Source organism: Notechis scutatus, chromosome 1 (genome assembly GCF_049901735.1).
Source record: "Notechis scutatus isolate UNSWTSFEM ecotype Mainland chromosome 1, rNotScu1.2, whole genome shotgun sequence".
Taxonomy (NCBI): Eukaryota; Metazoa; Chordata; class Lepidosauria; order Squamata; family Elapidae; genus Notechis; species Notechis scutatus.
The window spans coordinates 12,051,247-12,072,288 of record NC_142009.1 but is presented as its reverse complement, the minus strand read 5'-3'; the positions used below and the strand labels follow the sequence as shown (position 1 = coordinate 12,072,288).

General features: G+C 42.1%; 2 protein-coding genes across 6 annotated transcripts in view; one reads left to right on the top strand and one right to left on the bottom strand.

The window, feature by feature from the left end:
• Window positions 1-21,042, top strand: part of NF1 (neurofibromin 1) — a 201,282-nt gene that overhangs the window by 97,692 nt on the left and 82,548 nt on the right. The window lies entirely within an intron of this gene.
• OMG (oligodendrocyte myelin glycoprotein) lies at window positions 5,524-8,430 on the bottom strand. Its single transcript, XM_026680436.2, has 2 exons — window positions 8,250-8,430; window positions 5,524-7,260 (listed from the first exon to the last, which is right to left on the bottom strand). The coding sequence occupies exon 2, from the start codon at window positions 7,252-7,254 to the stop codon at window positions 5,911-5,913; it is 1,344 nt and encodes a 447-aa protein (XP_026536221.2). The 5' UTR covers window positions 7,255-7,260; window positions 8,250-8,430; the 3' UTR covers window positions 5,524-5,910.

Here is a 21,042-nt window from a genome sequence, read left to right as displayed (position 1 = left end):
GAGAGATAGCTTATAATACTAAGGCCACCCTGCAATATTGATGGAGGAAGCATATAAAAACAGTAACACAAATCTCAAAATAGATACGATAACACTTAAAAAAACAAAAACCAGAGCCTCTCCTAAATTTTTTTTAGGGAGAGGGAAATCCCAGCCCTGGAAGCTTTCACTGTTTCCCTTTGTACTGCAATACTTCATCCCGCCAAAAAGAAAAAAAGAAAAAAGTTCATTGTGGACCTTGCCCACCAAAAGGATCCCTCCCAGCATTATATTCTAAACCTTTTTCAAAACACCCAAGTTTTAGGTGTGCATTCACTCCCCCTCTCTCTCTTTGACGGTTACTCCGTTTTAGAAAGGAGAGTGGGTGGCGGTAAATTTGGATGCCCCTGCCTTTTTAAAAAGTAGCATGTGCCTTTTTTTTCTTTGGTGTGAAAGGTTTTGACCTTTGTAGGGCAGCCCATGTGTGTTTTGCAGAAACCAGGGCACTGGACTGCTGATCTCTTAAGTTTGTAATGATACGGTGAGACCAACATTTCCTGACTCTGTAGTCTTTTTTTGGAATTCGGTGTGCAAAACTGAAAATGAACCGCTGGTAAATGTTGCAGCAAAAAAGCTAGACATAATCAGGTTATACAACATATTCTACTGAAGGAAGTTGGATATTGCAAAGCTGGCTGAGGAATTCTGGGGGTTGAAGTCCACAAGTCTTTAAGTTGCCAAGTTTGAGGACCCCCTGATTTAACACATCGCTGAAAGATTTACAGTAGATGTGTAAAAAATTCTAACAAAAAGAAGGACTAGGGGTGACATGCTAGCAGTCTTTCAATACTTGAGGGGCTGCCACAAAGAAGAGAGGGGTCTACTCTCGATTGCACCTGAGGGGAGAACACGGAGTAATGGCTGGAAACTTGTTGAAGAGAGATCCAACCTAAAACTAAGGAGAAATTTCCTTTCAGTGAGACCAATTAATCAGTGGAGTTATTCACCTCCAGAACTTGTGGGTGCTCTATTACTGGAGGTTTTCTAAGAAGAGACTAGATGGTCACTTGTCTGACATAGTACGTGTCAGGATTCCGGCAGTTACTCCCATTTAAATCATGAGTCTCGAGCCAAACTTCCAAAACTTAAAAAGGATTTATTGGGAATTAAATTGTCCAGCATTGCCTGGATGTAGCTGACTCTGAGACACCTATGGCCATGGGGAACACCATAGAAATGTTTTATGAGTTGACAGTACGGTCTCCTACTTGAGCAGTGGGTTGGACTAGAAGACCTCTGAGGCCTTTTCCAAATCTGTTATTCTGTATTCAATTAAATGATCAGCACTCCCTTCCCTTCAAAATACTGCTAACTTGAAGAAAGATTAACAAGAAACCAGAAGTCAGTAGATGACAAGGACTCTTGGATGTGAACACATAAAAAAATAAAGAAAAGAAAAATACTTAATGCAATGGGGATTGTGTACACCCAAAAGCCCTCTCAAACATTCTGTCTTAAGGATTTCTAGAAAGCCAATAGTACCGGTGCCAACCTAATGTCCAGAGGCTGTTTCGTAATATGGAGGCTGCCACCAAACAAGACTGCCCCTTTGCCCCATCTGTCTGAGGGAAGTTGGCAGCAAGTCCCTATTGGCCGAGTTCGGAGGCTGCTTCTGTGTGGCAGACCTGTAAGTGCCACAGGATATTTTAAGTCAAAACCAGCACTTTGAATTCCATCCGGAAACTTCATGGTGAAAACTCTCTAAACCGCTTAGAGAGGGCTGTAAAGCACTGTGAAGCGGCATATAAGTCTTAAGTGCTATTGCTTATTCCTCTTTAAGCTCTTGCTTTCAAGAAGAGACTGGACTGCCATCTGTCAGAAATGGTGTAGGGTCTCCTGCTTGGGCGGGGTGGGTGGATGGACTAGATGACCTACAAGGTCCCTTCCAACTCTGTTAATCTGTTTATTCCTATTCTGACTCAGAAGAGGTTGCTAAAAGGACTTGGATGCGTGTGTGTGTGTGTATGTTGTATCTTGTTTTCACTTTGTCTTTCTGGCCTTGGCACAGGTGAGCCGCACCAGACCCCTTGGCTGTTCCTTTCCCTGAGCTGACCCCATTGCAACTAGTCTTAATGAAATTGCCGTGCTGCATTTCTCTAACAATGCACCGAGCTTGTCAATTCTCCTGCCTTCATTGTTTTGCCATTCTCTCTTCCCTTGATCCACAGTGGGGAAAATATACGGTTTTCTAATGAGGAGAGCAGACCTCCTTTTTCTGAACCCTCTGCTTCAGGTAACCATGGAAATGGCTGCTGCAATATGTAACCTGTTGGGGAAGCTGCAGAGGAGGAATAGGCAGAAGAACAGGCAGTTATGCCAATCCTGCCCCTCTACCTCTTGCATCCAGCTCAAACAATTTACATTCTGGTCAGGGAGCTGCTGTCCACAGCCTCTCCAAAGGGAAACGGGCGTGGATTTCTTTGCAGCCTTCATTGCTTGGAAGCTGCAGTAGCAAAGAGAAAAGAGAGCAGAACCAAAATAATTGCTCCTTGGAGCAGCATCCTCACTGTATTCACCAAGTAGGAACTTCCTGCAGCTTCTCTGTTCTTCAGCAAGTCTATGTTTTTCAAGCTGGACAACTTTAAGGCACGTGGACTTCAATTCCCAGAATACCCCAGCCAGCAAGGTATTCTGGGAGTTGAAGTCCACATGCCTTAAAGTTGAGAAACACTTGCAGTAGCTGCATCCTACAAGTATTTTGTGGCTCTTCCTAACTTCCTGCCCACATATCAATTACAGGCCATCCTCGCCTTACAATCCTCGCCTGTTCAGAGTTCAGCTGCACTGAGAAAAAGTGACTTACAACCAGTCCTCGTGCTCATGACCTGGGTGCTTGACAATAGGCATGTATTTGCGATGAACTGTCCTAGGGTCATGTGATCAATGCTTGCAACCTTCTCAGCCAGCTTACAATCAGCAAAGTCAATGAGAGAAACTGGCTTCATTTAACGACCACATGTTTTACTTAACACCTACAGTGATTTGCTTAACCATGGCAAAAAAGGTCATAACATTGGGTGCAATTCACTTAACTCCCTTATTTAGCAATAGAAATGCAGGTCTAAATTGTGGTTGTAAGTCAAAGATTACCTGCCCATCATTCTTATTGGTGACATCTCTGATTAGCCCAGACTTCTTCAAGCTGATTCTATAATATCTGGATATGTTGCCCAAGATAATGGTTGTGTTGGTTCTCTTGGGTTTTGGAGCCCACTGACTTGGGTATACGGAAAAGACCCTGAGACACACAACCTCGACAACTTAAAAGAGATGTGGATGTCAACACTCTTTAACTTTGCTGGTTGGGGAATTCTGGGAGTTGAAGTCCACATTATTTCAAGTTGGCAAGGTTGAAAAACACTGGGATAGTGTATATTGCACTATTCAGTGTGGTTCATGCCAACCTTTCCTAAACATTAAGATTGCAATCTCCCAGATTCCCCAGTTGGTATGGCCATTGGCATTGCTGGGCAGGAAGTTTGGGAGTAGTAGCGATAGCAGTAGCACTCCAGATTGATGGCACTCCAGGATGGGTTTGCAGAGAAGGGTGTTTCCCATCCTTTGCTTCCCAGATCCTTTTCAATCTGGAGATACTAAGGCTTGGACTTCTTCCAGCCAGCCAGGTTCTCATCAATGAAACTTCATGGCAATTCCACTTGTACCCGACCTCTTTTGTTAGACTCTCATAATGAACACCCCCCCCCCCTGCTTTTTGAATAGAAACTGCATTAAACTTAAACAAAGGAGGCTTGAGTTTAGGTAATCATTCAAGGCTGAACCTTCTGAAGGCATCCATTAAGCAATAATGGACGCCTTCAGAGATGGGGCTCCATCCAGAGCTAGGTAGACAGTTCCTGTGTGCCCACACCTGCATGGCACGTCAGGGCATTTTATTATATGCCATATTCACCTGATTAAATGATGCAAACATATTTATCTCAGTTTGTGGTTCTAAGCCAAGGGTGAGGAACTATGGCCCCTTTATGACTTGGGGACTTCAATTCCCAGAATTCCTGAGCCAGCATGGCTGGGTCAGGAATTCTGGGAGTTGAAGTCCGCAAGTCATAAAAGGGCCATAGTTCCCCACCTCTGTTAAGCCCTCAAAAATGCAACATTGGCTCACCTTAAACTTTGCGGTTAGTTTCCAGACTACTAAGTCACTGTGTTCATTTATCAATGAAAAATGGTTCCTGTACTGTGGAAGAATGGAAAGCTGGCCTTAGGAATGAGGAGGGAGTGAGCAAACCGTTGCAGAGGGAACTTTCAGAAAATATTATTCTGCTCTACAAAGAGGGAAGCACATGAAAGAAACTCAAAATGACCCCTGGATTCTGTTTAGTACTAGCTGGGTCAGAGAGAAACTCAACTGGGCTTGCAAGATTCTATTGTTCTACTCTACAGCAGTCAAAAGCATTACCTGAATCCATGCTATGCTTGTGTGGTTGACCTTGCCTGCCTCGCAGGGCTGACCGTTGGGTAGAAATTTGATGAAAGAAATCAAATACAGTAGGTCTCCTCTCCCCAACCTGAGGCTGAGTGAGCATGGGGCCATTGATGTTGACTTTCAACCTATGTGGAGGATTATGACATTAAGAGAGCTATGGGCTAGGTTTGAAATACTTAAACCATTGTTTGTTTGCTGTGAGTAGCAGTCAGGGTACTCGCTGGCCCAGGAGAGACCTAGGGATGGGAACATTGAGGTGACATTGAGCCAGTCATTCATTCTCGGGCCAGCCTACCTTTCAAGATTGTTGTGGGGAAAATGAGAGGACAACACTTCGTTGTACTACCTTCAGCTCCGAATGAAAGGGAAATATGACATAACTCTAATGAATAAGTGGAATCTTTCTGCAACATCTTAAGGACTTCAGGCTCCCAGGCCTACTTAAACAGTAAAGGTAAAGGTTCCACTCGCACATACGTGCTAGCCATTTCTGGCTCTGAGGGGGTGGTGCTCATCTCCATTACAAAGCCGAAGAGATCTCTGTGCTCATGTGGCCAGCATGACTAAACGCCCGAAGAGTCACTGGACACTGTTACTTTCCCACCAAAGGGGTCCCTATTTTTCTACTTGCCTTTTTTACATGCTTTCGAACTTCTAGGCTGGCAGAAGGTGGGATAAGTAACGGGAGCTCACTCCGTTACGCAGTGCTAGGGATTCGAACCGCCAAACTGCCAACCTTTCTGATCGACAAGCTCAGCATCTTGGCCATTTAAACAGTAATTAGACATTAATACTGAATGAAAACTTGATGGGAGCTGGCAAATAACCCTGTGTGCCATCTCCTGTAGGATGTTAGTAAGAGTTATGGCAACAAACCACGGTTAGAGGTAGTTGTATTTTAGATATCTTTATCCCGCCCTCTCTTTTCCCCCCCCTCTGTGCATTGTCATCTTTGATAAAGAATTAGCATTTATATATTCCAAGGTTCTCTGCCTGGCAACTCAGCCAGTAGATGTATAACACAGGCCTTTGAATGTTTTTGTTTTGAGATGTTTAATGACAAAACTATTCATAATCAATACAGAAAATACTGACATTTTTAAATATTTTTGTGAAAGAAAATTAAAAATGTAAATACAAAATAACACATTTCATAAAAACAATCGTATTATTGGGTATAATTTTCTTCATTTTTTATTTTCTTAATTCAGTAAGACATAATTTAAGTAGCAGCTTGGTTACCAAGACGTGATTTTCTGCAGCCCTGCCATCCAAGAGGAGTTATTATATTCTTCAGTCATATTTCAGAATCTTAAAAACAGGCATTTCTTCTTGCATCTACAGTAATTCATTGTGGAACAGGAACATATCTCTTCCCCTCCCCCTCCCCAGACATGTTATTAATATAGAATAATGAAGCAATTCATTCATTTAAACACAAATTCACTGCCAGTTGCCAGGGCCACCACAGCAAGCATGACAGTAGAGAACAAATACCCCCTGGGCACATTTGCTTTAGAGGGTGCGCGAGGGCTCATTTTTGTGGTGCGTTCTTCTTTCTTTGTTGTTGTGCTTTGTTGTTTTGTTGGGTAGTTTGTAGGCACCCCGCTGGTGATCCTCAAGGTCATAGGAATTGTGGGGACTTCGGCCAGACCTTTTGTTCTGGACTTCGCAGAGGTGGTATCTTGGATGTAGACCCTGTGCGTGGCTGCAGCCACTTCGAAAGAATTAAGGTTCTCTGTGCTGAGATTTTGGGGGTAGGGAACCAGTGGCCTGTCAGTGCTGGTGAATGCTATTGTTGGGTCATCAGTGCTGTTTACATTGATGTCCGTCATTCCGGACTGTTGTTCATACGCTAATTCACTCTGTTCAGTTGCTTCTGCAGAGTCAGTTGTATCCACTGCCTTTAGGGCTTTCACGAAGAGGTGGTTCTGCGCCAGGGTTGGAGTAGCTGAGAATGGCCCGGAGCCTTCCCATGACACCTCCTCCTCCTTCTCCTCCTCCGGGCACGGCACCCCAAAGATTGTGGCTTGTGTTTTACCTACCCAATTCTGCAAATAAGAGAGGGCTGGTGGTTTATCCTTGCATGCCCAGGGATTGTTGTAAAGTGTGATGAGTTGTAGCTGAGCCAGCTGGTCAAATGCTTTGTCAGGGATGTAGGTGAACTTATTGTTGTGCAGATAAAGTTGGGAAAGATGGGTGAGCCTCCTCAGCGTGCCGTGAAGGATTTGTGACAAGAAGTTGTTGGATAGATCCACGATCTCCACATGGATGGGAATGTTGGTGGGGACAGTCCAAAGCTTGTTGCTGCTGAGGTTGAGGAACACGAGGCTGCTCATTGTGTTGTTAATAAGCACAGCCCTTTCCACCATATTCCTGGACACGTCAAGGACTTTAAGATTCCACTGGTAAGCCGTGTCAAGCTTTTGGAGAACCCTGATGCTGTTGTGCGTGGCATATATTTCCCACAGAGACCTGGGCAGTTGAGCTGGGAGGCTCCGAAGCCAATTGTTGGAAACATCCAGGGTTCTCAGATTCGCAAACTGAGTCAGCTGGTGGTTGAGGTCCACAAAATGATTATACGACAAATTCAAATAGGTAATGTTGTCCTGAAGTCCATAGGGCAGCGTGGTCAGGTTTCTGCCAGAACAGTCCACGTTTCTATCATTTCCTGAGCATGAACACAAAGAAGGACAAATACCCTGAATGGCTGGTATAAAGACGAGAAGAGCCAGGATGCCAAGCATTGCCTTCAAGATCCGGGTCTCCATTGTTGCCTAGAAGCAAACATGTAACACATGCCCAGTTTATCACAAATTTTAGAAGGCTGGTTGTTTTTTTGTTGGGGTGGGGGGGAAAGCACTTACCCCTTGCCAGTAGAGTTGCATTTTAATAAAGTCAGACATACCCTCACCCCTGTGGCATATCCCTTAACGGTGCCGAAAAAACATGCTTATTTCCAGGGAAACTCTCCATCGTCCTGTCTTGCTGTCTGTCAAAACAGCCTGATCTGTTTCCACCTCATCTCTCTCCCTTCCCTTTTCCACTCTCCCATCCTCCTCCAGCTCCTAATGGTAGCATTCTTCCCAAACTGCTAGGCTCTTCCAAACGTTGTACAATGTCTGCTTTCTCTCTCTCTCTCTCTCTCTCTCAGTCTGAATCCCCGGTTTGTCTGTCAGATATTCTTTCTGTTATAAAATGATGCTTCTGTGCGAAGGTGGCAGGCAGACTGAGCTGGATGTAAGCGTTAGGTCTTAAAATGCCAGCAGTCGTTATAGCAGCTCCCTTTAGCCATGCCGTAGCTGTAAGGCACGCAAGAGCAAACGGCGTCCATGGTTCCAAAATGCACTCGGAGCAATTTGAGGCATGCTTAGAAATCGCTGAGAATATTCTCAACAATTCTCAAATATGCATTCGGAGACTATTAAAGCACACTTCCCTGCCTGGGTTTCTTCTTGAGGTGCTTCTTCTCCATTCTTACCCTAAGCCCTAAGCCCCTTTTTCCAAGATAGAAACAGTTTCAGGACCAAATCAAACATTTAAGTGGCGATTTTGTAGCTGTCACTGCAGCAGATTGCCGGTGCAGGGAACTGCCAAGTTAGACGACAGTTTCGCCCCCCACCCCCCGTATTTTCCCCTGTCTCTCTCGATTTTTTATATTTTTTCTTATTTTAGGCACATAACACACCAGCGCGCACATACCTCGTTCTCTGGCAAGAGGATTGGGTCATAAAAGGAGGCAAAGGGAACGGCCAAAGCAACTTACCTCACTCTCTCCACTGTAGCCTTTAGTGCATCATTTCCCTGGAAGATTCAAATGCAAAGGTCGGTTTGCTCTCCAGCCGAGCCACAGTTTGTCTGTGGGTTGTGCGTTGCCTCTTCAGCTGCATCGTACTGCCGTTTCCAGGGGCTCTGCAACCACCTGATCAGCTTCCCTTCAGAAGACTGCAGAGCTGTTGTTGTGCTGACTCAAATTTATTGCAAGGGGTGCACTCTCAACAGAATGGGCAGTCCCCTTTTTTGATGGGGAAAGCCAAGTTTCTAAACTTCTTACATTATGTTCCCCCCTCTGGCTCTTCTTCTGGGATGTCTCTCGGGGCGTTAAGATGCAGCGTGCATACTTTGTGCAAATTGCATCCAGTTCCACCTTGTTATCTGCATGTGTGTGTTTTGTTTTGTTTTAAAATTAGGGCTTTAAGCTCCATCAGCCTTCAGCTCTTTCCTCCTGCATTTGTGTTTAAGCATTTTGTCTTTCTGAAATCATCCTACATTTCCAAATGGAGACTCTTAAAAAAAAAAAAAAAAGACTGGCAGTTTTAAATGAAATTTATTTCACAAGGACCCAAGGATTATTTCGTCCAGCCTCATCTTCTCTTTCAGAAGCTCATGTGAATCACCACTCAGCCTTAATTCGTTTCATCTCCCATTGTCCCTTCCGTTTTCATGGAAAAAAAAACCAGAAAATTCCTAGCATTTTTAAGAAACAAGTTTATTAAAACTTGCTATCCAGAGTGAAGCAGGCGGTTCCAATGGCATATTTGTTAAAATAACATTTAGACAAATTGGAAATTAGTGATTGATGCATAGGAATTTTGGAAAGCCCATGTGTACATAAAAAGAATCAGTAAAATCTCATTTTTTCAGCAATATTTCCTTACTTTATCCTATTTCAGTAGCTGCTTTAAAAATACACTGCCATAATGATATGTACTTAGCTATATTTTTAGCATGCTTTATATTTTTGGCTTATTTTGACCAGACTGGGCTACTGAGAGTGGGTAACTAAACCTGATAGTAGCTTTAATCTAGATTAAGAATATGGCTAAATTTTACTATCATAGCCAACAGTGGTTTTGTTTTTTCCTTCTGTGAAGAGGTTTAAATATCTCTTGTAGCTTAATGTAAGGTTCAGCTCCTGTCAAACTCTTTTCTCTTTTCCAAAACCTTCCTTTGTTAATGTCCTCTTTCATGGTCCAAAATAATGTGTTGTTTCAGAGAAAGACTTTGCTTGTATGTGTAGAGCCTAAGGATGTAGATCAGTTTTTCCCCAACCTTGGTTATAGAATACTTTATTGGACAAGTGTGATTGGACACACAAGGAATTTGTCTTGGTGTAAATACTCTAAGTATACATAAAAGAAAAGATACATTCGTCAAGAGTCGAGAATCATAAGGTAGAACACTTAATGATAGTCATAGAGTACAATAATTATTTTCAGGTAGGTGGGCTCCTCAAAAGATTCTTCTCACAGTTATTGCTATTGAGCCAAATTTCACTTAATCTGTACCTGTACATTTGGTTTTTCTTGCCTGAGGGTAAAGATTATTTTTCTCTCCATTGAATCTCCAGTTCGAGTCTGTCGAGATCCATCTGGATCTTAAGCCTGTTTTGAGCTCAGTTTTCCTTTATCCTATCAGTGCACAGTACTTGCATTCTACACACAACCTTCAACTTACGACCACAATTGACCCCAAAAGTTTTGTTGCTAAGTGAGACATTTTCTAAGTGGATTTTGCCCCATTTTACGACTATTCTTGCCACAGTTGTAAAGTGAATCACTGCAGTTGTTAAATTAGTAACACTTCAGTTAAGTGAATCTGGCTTTCCCGTTGACTTTGCTTGTCAGAAGGTGGCCAAACGGGATCACATGACCTAAAGACCCTGCAACCATCATAAATGTGAGCCAGTTTCCCACATGTTTGAATTTTGATCATGTGACCATGGGGTTGCTGCAACAGTTGTGAATGTGAAAACCGGTCATAAGTCACTTTTTTCAGTACGGTTGTAACTGAACAATCACTAAATGAACTGTTGTAAGTCGAGGACTACCTGTACTGATTTCCCTGAAGCTTCCCAATGGCCATGGAATATGCAGGAATGTATGAGAGGGCTCTGTGGTTACTAGACTTTATGGAAAACCAGTCTCTTCTTGCGAGTGTCATGACCATAGTTACTCATGGGAGCGCATGACTGTGTTCTCGTGACTGATAGAATTCTACATCTTATATAAGGTCTTCAGAAAAACCACAACAGGGTAAATATAATAATACAATAATAAATAATATTAAAAATAATAATAAATACAATGACACAATAACAATACAGTAATACAATAACACAATAAAAATAACCCAATAAAAATGCAATAACACATGGGCAAACAATAGATACAAACTCAAAGTAAACCACTCCAAACTCGATTGCAGAAAATACGACTTCAGCAACAGAGTGGCCAATGCCTGGAAGAGTCACTACCTGACTCTGTTGTTACATCCTCAAACCCCAAAAACTTTAACCTTAAACTGTCTCCTGTGGACCTCACTCCATTCCTAAGAGGACTGTAAGGGGACATGCATAAGCGCATCCATGTGCCTACCGTCCCTGTCCTACTGTTCCCATTTATTCGTACTCATTTATTATGTATATACTTATACCCGTTTGTACTTATATGTTTGTGTTATGTTCATACTTACGCTTAATTTCTCAGACATGCCTGACAAACTAAAATAAATAAATAAAATATAAATAAATAAATAAATATAACTAGGAAGGGACAAAGAAGAGGTGAGTGTTAATCTTTATTTAATCGATGAGGCACACTGACACTCTCATCAGAACAAAGTTATATAATGTTTAGATTGGATTGAAGGGGTCCATCTAAATCAGAACTCTCCTTTTTGGGAAGCCCATAGGAAATGAAACCTTCTCTAGACAGCCTCTAACATTCAGAGAGGAAGAGAGAGAGAGAAATCATGTCTGAATATACGAGTTTCATAAAGCCTCTGTGATGGCAGCTGTTGATACTGCCCTTCATGAAATTATTATGAAGTCATTTAATCTAGTCGCCATCTCTGCATCATGGCAGGGGCTTCAGTAAATTGAGCGTGTGATAATGAATTAAATCCTCTGGACTGGAACATGATTTTTTCCCCGAGTTTTCTGCATTTGCTGTGAAAGCTTAACGTTTCTGGTAAAAGATAGGCCAACATATTTTTCTTTAGGCAGGAAAATTCCTTGGTTTACTTTAGAACTCTAGTGAACTGTTTGTAAATTCCTATTGTTGACTGCAAAGTGAGCTTTTTCAAGTGCGGTTGATGATTCTTTTGAAATTTTCTTTTTCAAAAGTTATCACTTATAAATAATTTGAAATTGCCATTTTACAGGAAGAATTGGTGTAGTGAGGGAGTGTGGGTGGAGATGATTAATTGGCCTTCATTTCTTTTTTTAGCACAATTGTATTAAACCTATTAAACAGATACAAACAGCTTATACGGAAAAAATATTAAGAGAGTAGAGAACCCGAGGGAGGGGAGGGGAGGAAGGAAGGAAGGAAGAAACTTCCCTCTTTATCCTCCAACAGGTATATTCAACATTAGCAATTTACCACTGTCTCTTAAAATACAACCAAATAACTCTTTATTCCAGATAAATTCAATTCTAAATCTTCAGCTCTTATCAGTCAGCAAAGATCTGGTAAAAATGAACAAAAGTACCTAATGACATAAATACAGAGTCCCCTTTCCATTAGGGGAAAGTTCCCCTCATCTTTCTCTAAACAATTAAATATTGCCCCCCAGATTAAAAACCAATAAACATTATCTGAAATAATAACCTTTTATTTAGCTATTAAAGCTAATCCCTTACCCTATTAGATATTTCCAGAAATAAATTCTATTCAAACCAGTTAACCAATCAGCATCACCAGAAATAAGAACTTGTTATTTATCCGTAATCAAGATTAATTAACAGGGACTTGGTAACATTTTACCCTTAGCACAAGTAGAAAAACACAAGCAGAAACATGGTGGCCTGTCCCAATAGTTGTAGGGCTTTCCCAGGGAAGAGGAAATGAATTATTCTCGTAGGGCTTCCAGGTAGGACAACAACTAAAGGCTCAGTGGGTGAAAGCTTTACACCAGGTGTCCAACCTTGGCAACTTTAAGACTTGTGGACTTCAGCTCCCAGAATTCCTCAGCCAGCAAAGCTGGCTGAGGAATCTGGGAGTTGAAGTCCACAAGTCTTAAAGTTGCCAAGGTTGGACACCCCTGCTTTACACGGAAAGATTCCAATTTAGAATAAGGAGGAATTTCCTGATTGTGAGAGCTGTTAAGCAGTGGAACAGCCTGAAGTCATGGGTCCTCCCATCACTGGAGGTTTTCAAGCAAAATTCAGACAGCTATTTGCCTGATCTAGTCTGGGGATTTCTGCCCTGGGCAGTTGGTTAGGCTAGATTCTAGATCTCCATGGTCTCTTTCAACCCTATGCTATGTTTAAAAGCAGCTGAAATTTCGTATTCTCTCTTTTTCTTCAAATTTATTTGTTTGTGGCCTGAAAAAGTGGATGATCCCTGCAGTGGAGTTTATCTCAGATATTCTGGCTAGGAGTTATGTCACTGGGTTGTTTTTTTTTGCAAGGTGTATAGCTTGTGTGCTTCGAGATTGTTGGAGGCACTTGCCAGGGTAAGGTTTGAAGGAATCTTTCAGTTCGGGATGTCAAGGGTAGATCAAACTGATTCCTGCATTGCAAACCAAGATGAAAAGCCCTACGTTTAATAAGTGGAAAAATATTGATGTAGGTATAAATACCGGACACATTTGAGTGAGTCATAAAATTGGAGTAATCGCTTCCAGTGCTGGGGTTTCATCCTAGCAGGCAATTCTCTTGAGGTTTTTGGAAGCAGGAGTCAGCAATGTGATGCTGAATGGGAGGTGCACATCCCCATACTGATCAAGGCCTGCACTCTGGATGAGATCAGCTTGGATTTACTGCAGTCCAACACCCATTGGGTATCCATGGCAAACCTCCCCTAGATTATCTGTGGTTGTAGCCTCCCCCTCTTCCTCCTCCACCATCTCTTCCCACCACCCCTTCCTCCTCTTCCTCCTCCACCCTCTTTCCCCATTTCCTCCTCTTCCTCCTCTCCCCACCTCCTCCACCACCTCTTCTCCCCCTCCTCTTCCCCCTCCTCTTCCTCCTCCACCACCACCTCTTCCTCCTCCCCTACCTCCTCCCCCTCTTCCTCCTCCCCTCCTTTCCACCACCCCTTCCTCCTCCCCCTACCTCCTCCCCCCTCTTCCTCCTCCACCTCCTCCTCCTCTTCCACCACCCCTTCCTCCTCTCCCCACCTCCTCCACCACCTCTTCTTCCCCTCCTCCCCCCTCCTCTTCCTCCTCCACTACCACCTCTTCCACCATCCTTCCTCCTCTTCCTCCTCCTCCACCCCCTCCTCCTCTTCCTCTTCCCCATCTCCTCCTCTTCCTCTTCCTCCTCCCCACCTCTTCCTCCCCCTCCTCTTCCTCCACCACCACCACCTCTTCCTCCTCCCCCCTCCTCTTCCTCCTCCATCACCACCACCACCTCCTCTGTTGTCCTCTTCTCCCTCCCTCCACCTCCTCCTTCACCACCACCACCACCATGTCTTCTTCCTCTTCCTCCTCCACCCCATCTCCTCTTCCTCCTCCTCCACCCCACCTCCTCCTCCTCTTCTCCCATCCCCCCTCCTCCTACTTCATAAATTGCCAATACAATAAAAATCTGAACTAGTACTAAATCATCTTGCTAAGGACACATGTTCACCTTGCACAAAAGATTAGATCATCTCAACTAGGACCCTGAAAACGAGCGCCTTCTTTTATATAACTTGGTCCTGTTTAGAGATACAGATAGTCCTCGACCTACAACAGTTCATTTAGTGACTGTTTGAAAGTTACAACGCCGCTGAAAAAAGTACTTATGACCATTTTTCACACTTTCGACCATTTCAGCATCCCCATGGTCACATGATCAAAATTTGGATGCTTGGCAACTGACTGATATTTATGACGGCTGCAGTGTCCCAGGTTCATGTGATAAAATTTTGCAACCTCCTCTTTATAGGCAAGATCAGTGGGGGAAGCCAGATTCACTTAACAACCAAGTTACTAACTTAACAATTGCAGCGATTCACTTAACAGCTGTGGCAAGAAAGGTCATTAAATGGGAGAAAATTCAAGTAACAACGCAACAGAAATTTTGCTCTCCGTTGTGGTCGTAAGTCGAGGACTATCTGTGCCCATTTTTTGTACCAATGCTAATTCCTTCACCTTTGCCTCAGGTACAGATGATTGCAGACTCACTTTTAGTGGTGTGCTTGCAGCTTGCTTGCGTGGGGTTAGGACATAGTCTGCATTATGGACAGTTCTCTGTTTGATTAAACTGGGAAGATCCTTCTCGGTCCAAGAACAAGTTTGGTTTTGTCTATTTCAGTCTATGGTCTTTTATGTACTTTGCAGCATTGAAAGTACTACTTATTTTACAGTTTTTGGCTACTCCTGGCTCTGCATTGCTGGATTCTTTTCTGGCAGACGCTGCCTCAATAATTATCGGCTTGCATTGCAATCCTCCGTTACCCTTTTTTTAGTTGCACACCCAGATAGCAGAGACGGTGTGGCTTCTGGTTAGGAGAAAAAAAAAAAAGTTTCCCGGTGAGAAGATCCAGCACAATGGAACTCCTCCTGTTTCTGATAACTATTTTGGGAACCTTAATTTGTCTGTATAAACAAGGAGACATCATGTATCCATCGGGTGAGGTGGGGGGATAGACAAACCAGAGGTTTGCAAGTATGTAAAAAAATATTTTAAAATATTTAAATACCAGTGGTCCTCGACTTAAGACCACAATTGAGCCCAGAATTTTTGAGGCCGAAGTGAAACATTTTTAAAGTGAATGTTGCCCCCTTTTACGATCTTTTGTGCCACAGTTGTTAAGTGAATCACTGCCGTTATTAAGTTAGTAACACAGTTGTTAAGTGAATGTGGCTTCCCTGTTGACTTTGCTTGTCAGAAGGTCAGAAAAAGGGGATCATGTGACCCCCCCCAGGACACGGCAAGCCATTGTAAATATGAGTTAGTTGAACATCCAAATTTTGATCACATGACTATGGGGACACTGCTACAGTCGTAAGTGTGAAAAATGGTCATAAATCACTTTTTTCAGTGCTGTTGTAACTTTAAACAGTCACTAAATGAACTATTGTAAGTCAAGGACTAACTGTACTCCACCCAGCCACCCATAAAAACTCTACACCACTATAGGAATTGCGTTTGACAAAGAACATTGGCAAATGTGGTGGAATCAAGGAGAGCCTTTTGGAACAAGAATAGAATTGAATTTTGAGTGCATAACAGAGTTGGAGGGCACCTTGTAGGTCATCTAGTCCAACTCTCCACCCAAGCGGGAGACCCTACACCATTTCTGACAGCTGGCAGTCCAGTCTCTTCCTGAAAACTTCCAGTGATGAAGCTCCCATAACTTCCAAAGGCAACTTCTGTTCCATGGGTTGATAGTTCTCATTGTCAGAACATTTCTCCTTATTTCCAGATTAAATCTCTCCTTGATCAGCTTCCATCCATTATTCTCTCTGTGACAGTCCCTCACTTCTATCATGTCTTCCCTGCTCCTTCTCTTCACTAGACTAGCCATGTTCAGTTCCTGTAACTGTTCATCGTATGTTTTAGCCTCCAGTCTCCTAATCATCTTGGTTGCTCTTCTCTGCACTCTTTCTAGAGTCTCAACATCTTTTTTATAGTGTGGTGATCAAAACTGGATGTAGTATAGGTGTGGTCTTACTAAGGCTTCATAGAGTGGTATTAGTACCTCACTTGATCTTGATTGTATCCCTCTGTTAATGCAGTTTAGGGTTGCATTGGCTTTTTTGGCTGCTGCTGCACACTGCTGGCTCATATTTAACTGGTTGTCCACTAAGACTCCAAGATCCCTCTCACAGTTGCTTGTGTTATAAATACAATATATTTATATTATAAAGCACTCTAAAGCGGTATATAAGTCTAAGTGCTATTGCTGTTGCCTAGAAATGGATCAATTTATACTGCAGTCACATTGGCGCAATGCAGAGACGCGCCCTTTTGTTGCATAAACCAGCATTGATGCTGCTGCACTCATCTCTCAAACCTATGAAGAAGGTTTTTGTCAGTTGTCTTCACTGACTCACGTGCGAGGCCTGTAGGGCAGCTCCACGCCCCCATCCCCACCCTAGCTTAATTTTTACCCATGGATGGGATCTTAATTAGGGCTTATTTTGGGGATAGGGCTTATATTGGGCACGTGTAAAAATCAAGCTAGGGCTTACTTTCAGGGTAGATCCTGTTTCCAGGGAAACAGGGTAGTATTGACATTTCAAGGCCAAACCAAGGGTTCTGTGATCAAGATTCAGACACTTGGCAACTGGCTCATATTTATGATGGCTGCAGTGTCCCAGGGGGGGCAGGGGTGTCATGTGATCACAATTTTCAACCTTCTGACAAGCAAAGTCAGTGGGGAAACCCGATTCACTTAACAAATCTGTTACTCATTTAAGAACTGCAGTGATTCACTGTAAAATTGGGCAAAATTCACTTTACAACTGTCTTGCTTAGCAACAGAAATTTTGGACTCAATTGTGGTTGTAATTTTACCACTACCTGTACTCTAGTCAGAGTTTCTATTTCTTAGTCGCCGGCGTTGTTGGTGTCTGGGAAGATCTTGGACAGGTGGATGGCATACATGACACTTGCAAAACCAGACCAGGAAGAACCTTTTTATGATTGTAGGATCAGTGCAGGACTCACAATTCTAGTTTTTGTGTGAATACGTGGAGAGTGTGAACAAGTACAGTGATGGTTGGGTGGAAGGAAAGTAAGTAGCACGCTCTTTGCATATTTGACAAGAAATTAGCCACATCTGAAATGCTAATTTTCTGTTTTACAAGTCCTTTAAGAACAATACACAACAGTTTTTGTTTAACTAATAGTGTATCTGGACCAACATATGGTTGTGTATTCTTGCATGTGGTAGGCTGGTGGTTTGGCTCAGTTCTAAACACTGTTCTACTCTTTCCCTACCATTAGTATTTCACCCTCCAATTTTAATTAATTCAGCTTTTAATTAAATGTAATTCCTCATAAACACGCTCCATGACCCAAGTAATCAAGTACTATTTGCTCTAACCCCATTTTATGGATGGAATTATAGAGATCTTGACTGGGTTCACACAACATATAAACCTATAAAGTGGCTTACTTGTTTGAGGATTAGCTTGTATGATTTTTTTTATGGAAGAGTTATTTATAAACTGGGGTTTATTGTTAATTCAATAAATCATAGTTAAGCAGATCATATATTATATAGCATGTTAAGTTTTTCATGTTATGTGAGCTCACAAACCCTGTCTGTTGTTTATTCTCATATTCATTCCCTTTCTCTCTCTTCATATATCACAAGGCCAGTTCATATATTCTGTTTGATTTTAGCTTAGACTGTTGTGTGAACCCAGCCAATAGCAGTTTATTCAATAAATAATTAAAGAATTATTTACTGCAATGTGTTAACTCAAGAATTACGTTCAGTATCAACTCAGCGTGTGTTTGAAACAAGCATGGAATATTTTATGAGAAGTTGTCTGGATTCATGTATTCACTCAAACACATGAATTCCCCGGAGGACAGAATAAATCAGAAATTTTTCTATCAGGAAATAGCTTTCCTATCTGGTTATTTCCATTACTTAACAATTGGAAATGTGCAGATTAACAGCAGACATTATACAGATGTAGTTTATTAGCAGTACATCTATTTGTTACATCTGAAATTACCATAAAGTTACTTTGAGGAACTAAAGCCCCGTGATGCAAGATATTTACGGATCCTGGGGAAAATCTTAGTTAAGTAAAAACAAGAAAATTATACAAGCATTATCCAAGCAAGCCAGGCCATTCTTTTTGTGAGATGAATCATCTCAAACAGGAAAATGCTTTTGAAATATAAGCAAGGCTTACTTCTCTAAAATTCCTGCAGAGATCTGATGTAGGGTTAGTACACAGTGGATCTAAACATGTTTACCCAGCTACTCAAGACTCCCTGGAAAACTAAACAGAGCAGCACAAAAATCACTGGCCACGCTACCACTCACCACATGCTTGTGAATTCCTCTAAGCCTGGCACTTGACAAGCAATTCCATCAACAGACACATTGACCTGCAACCAGCCTACAAAGCCCTCAGAATCCAAATCAACTGCACAGCCAACCAGAGGCAGCACTGACCCTCAACCAATCCATGGAAACCCTCCCCCCAGTTCACCTCCCAAGGACCCTGATCTGATCTGACCTCCCCATCACAAGATCCATCACAACACTCATTGATGACCCACAGCTGATCCATCACGTCACCCTCACTCGCACCCGAAGCCCTTACAAACAGAAGATGGCACCTAGCCTGGTAACAAAATGTTTGGAAACCCTCCCACAAGCTCTGAGAGCAAACCTTCACCCTCAAACTTCACTGAGTTTAAATACCATGAGAGGTTGAGTCTCTTTTCACCTGTAGCAATTGGTACTCTAATGCAGGGTCTCCAACCTTGGCAAGTTTAAGCCTGGAGGACTTCAACTCCCAGAATTCTCAGCCAGCAAAGCTGGCTGGGAATTCTGGGAAGTCCTCCAGGCTTAAACTGCCAAGGTTGGAGACCTGCTCTAATGTACAGTTTTAGGGAAGAGTAGCTGCCCTCTTTCCATTTTCTCTCACCACCCCCCTCCCCGATCTTTATCACCAGATGTTATCAGAGGTTTATAGGGGTCCTGCTGATATGTAAAGGAAGTCTGAGTAAACAAGCACCACCATCATTCAGGGCTTGCTTCATACATTTCTTTACAAAATTATCCAGCCTGGGACATACCACTGTGAAACAACAATTACTTCCTTAGGTTCAGTAACTGGTTGTATGGCCTTTCCTTGCAGTTGCGATAAGTGCACTAGGTGCCCCTTCTGATTTAGGATCAGTCTTTCACATCCTTGGGTAAGAATTTTAGCCCATTCCTCCATGGCCAGTTATTTCGACTTACCGTAGTAACATTTGAGGATTTTGCCATCTCTCTTTGCTGGCTTTGATTCAGATCCTGCCACAAGTTTAGATCTAGACCAAACCATTGCATTTATTGTTCTTCACTCCCTTGTATGTTTGGGGTTATTTTCACTGTATAGCCCACTGATACTTCATTTTGACCGATAGATGGCCTGATATTCCGCTGCAGCATTCTGTGATATGACACTTAATTTATATTTCTGTCAATGATGGCAAGTCCTCTAGGTCATGATACTGTTTAAACCTCTTTTTTTGCATATATGCATACCGCATCAAGCTATTCCCTTTCAAAACAAGCAGGGTTATTCAGAGCACAGGAAAAAAACAAGGAATAATATTTCAATACTATTGAATAATAATTGAAGGCATGAGAGGAAAAATCAGGACTTTCTTAATGCTACCCAATTGCTACTTTCTCGTGTTCTCTCAGCCTATTTACTCTTCCTTCATGCATCTATTTTGTGATTGAATCCTCGTTTATTCTTTTTCCAAACCACCCCAGTGTGTTACTTCCTCACTGTCATAGTTGGTCCATACTTATTCTAGACATTATCACTTCTTGTCCTTGTGTGCACTTAAGAGTCCCATTTCCATTGCAAAAATGTTTGTTTCTCTTGGCCTAACCATAGCAGAATGGCCAAAAACATGCTCCTAAACAAGGCATTTTAATTTCTTGTTACTCATTGCTTACAACTACAGGTAATCCTCAACTTACAGCAGTTCGTGTTCTGACCGTAACAGCACTGGAAAAAAAATAACTTATGACTGTTTTTCACATTTACGAACGTTACAACATCTCCAGGGTCACATGATCAAAATTCAGATGCTTGACAACTGACTCATATTTATGACCGTTGCAGACTCCCAGGGTCTTGTGATGACTTTTTGTAATTTCTGGCAAGCAAAGTCAATGGGGAAGCCAGATTCATTTTAACAACTGTGTTATTAACTTAACTGCAGTGATTCACTTAACAACTGTGGTGAGAAAGGTTGTAAAATGTAGCAAAACTCACTTAAATGTCTTAGCACTGAGCAACAGAAATGTTGGGCTCAACTGTGGTCATAAGTTGAGGACTGCCTGTATCTTTTTACCAGTATTTGCATGTCTTAATATTTCTCCATCCATTTTCCTGTCTTAAGTAAACAGATTCGTCTATTCATTGCTGTTTTAAATGTTACTATCAACTGTTCCAAGAACACAGGATTAGCTGTACTGTGTTTTCATTTTCCTGCCCAATATATTTCTAATGTCACAAAAAACATTCTTGATAACTATATTAAAGAAGCAATGGAATATCAGTTTTGTCTCTTACCTTCTGCTCAATGTTGAACCAAATATGCTATTTATTCTCACACTGGGTTTCCTTCCATCATATTCCCCTCTTATCTCATTCAGCCATCAACTTTCAACTTTGTGTCTCCATAAAACATTTAATCATCCAGGCTTATTCATTTTATTGTGCACTTTGTCTGTAGCAAGAAACATACCATCTTCTTTCCTGTGTCATTCATACATTTCTCAGTGACCTACTGAAGACAACAATTTGGTCTCTGTATCTCCTGCCTGGCTAAAGACCAGACTTCCCAAATTTTGCTTCTGATCACCTGTAGCATTCCTTTAGTAAAAATTCTCCCAAACAAAATACTTCCCAGGCTAGCTTAACAA

What these genes read in the sequence shown, in the direction of transcription:
- OMG (XM_026680436.2), bottom strand. Translation starts at nt 7,254, where the DNA reads ATGGAGACCCGGATCTTGAAGGCAATGCTTGGCATCCTGGCTCTTCTC.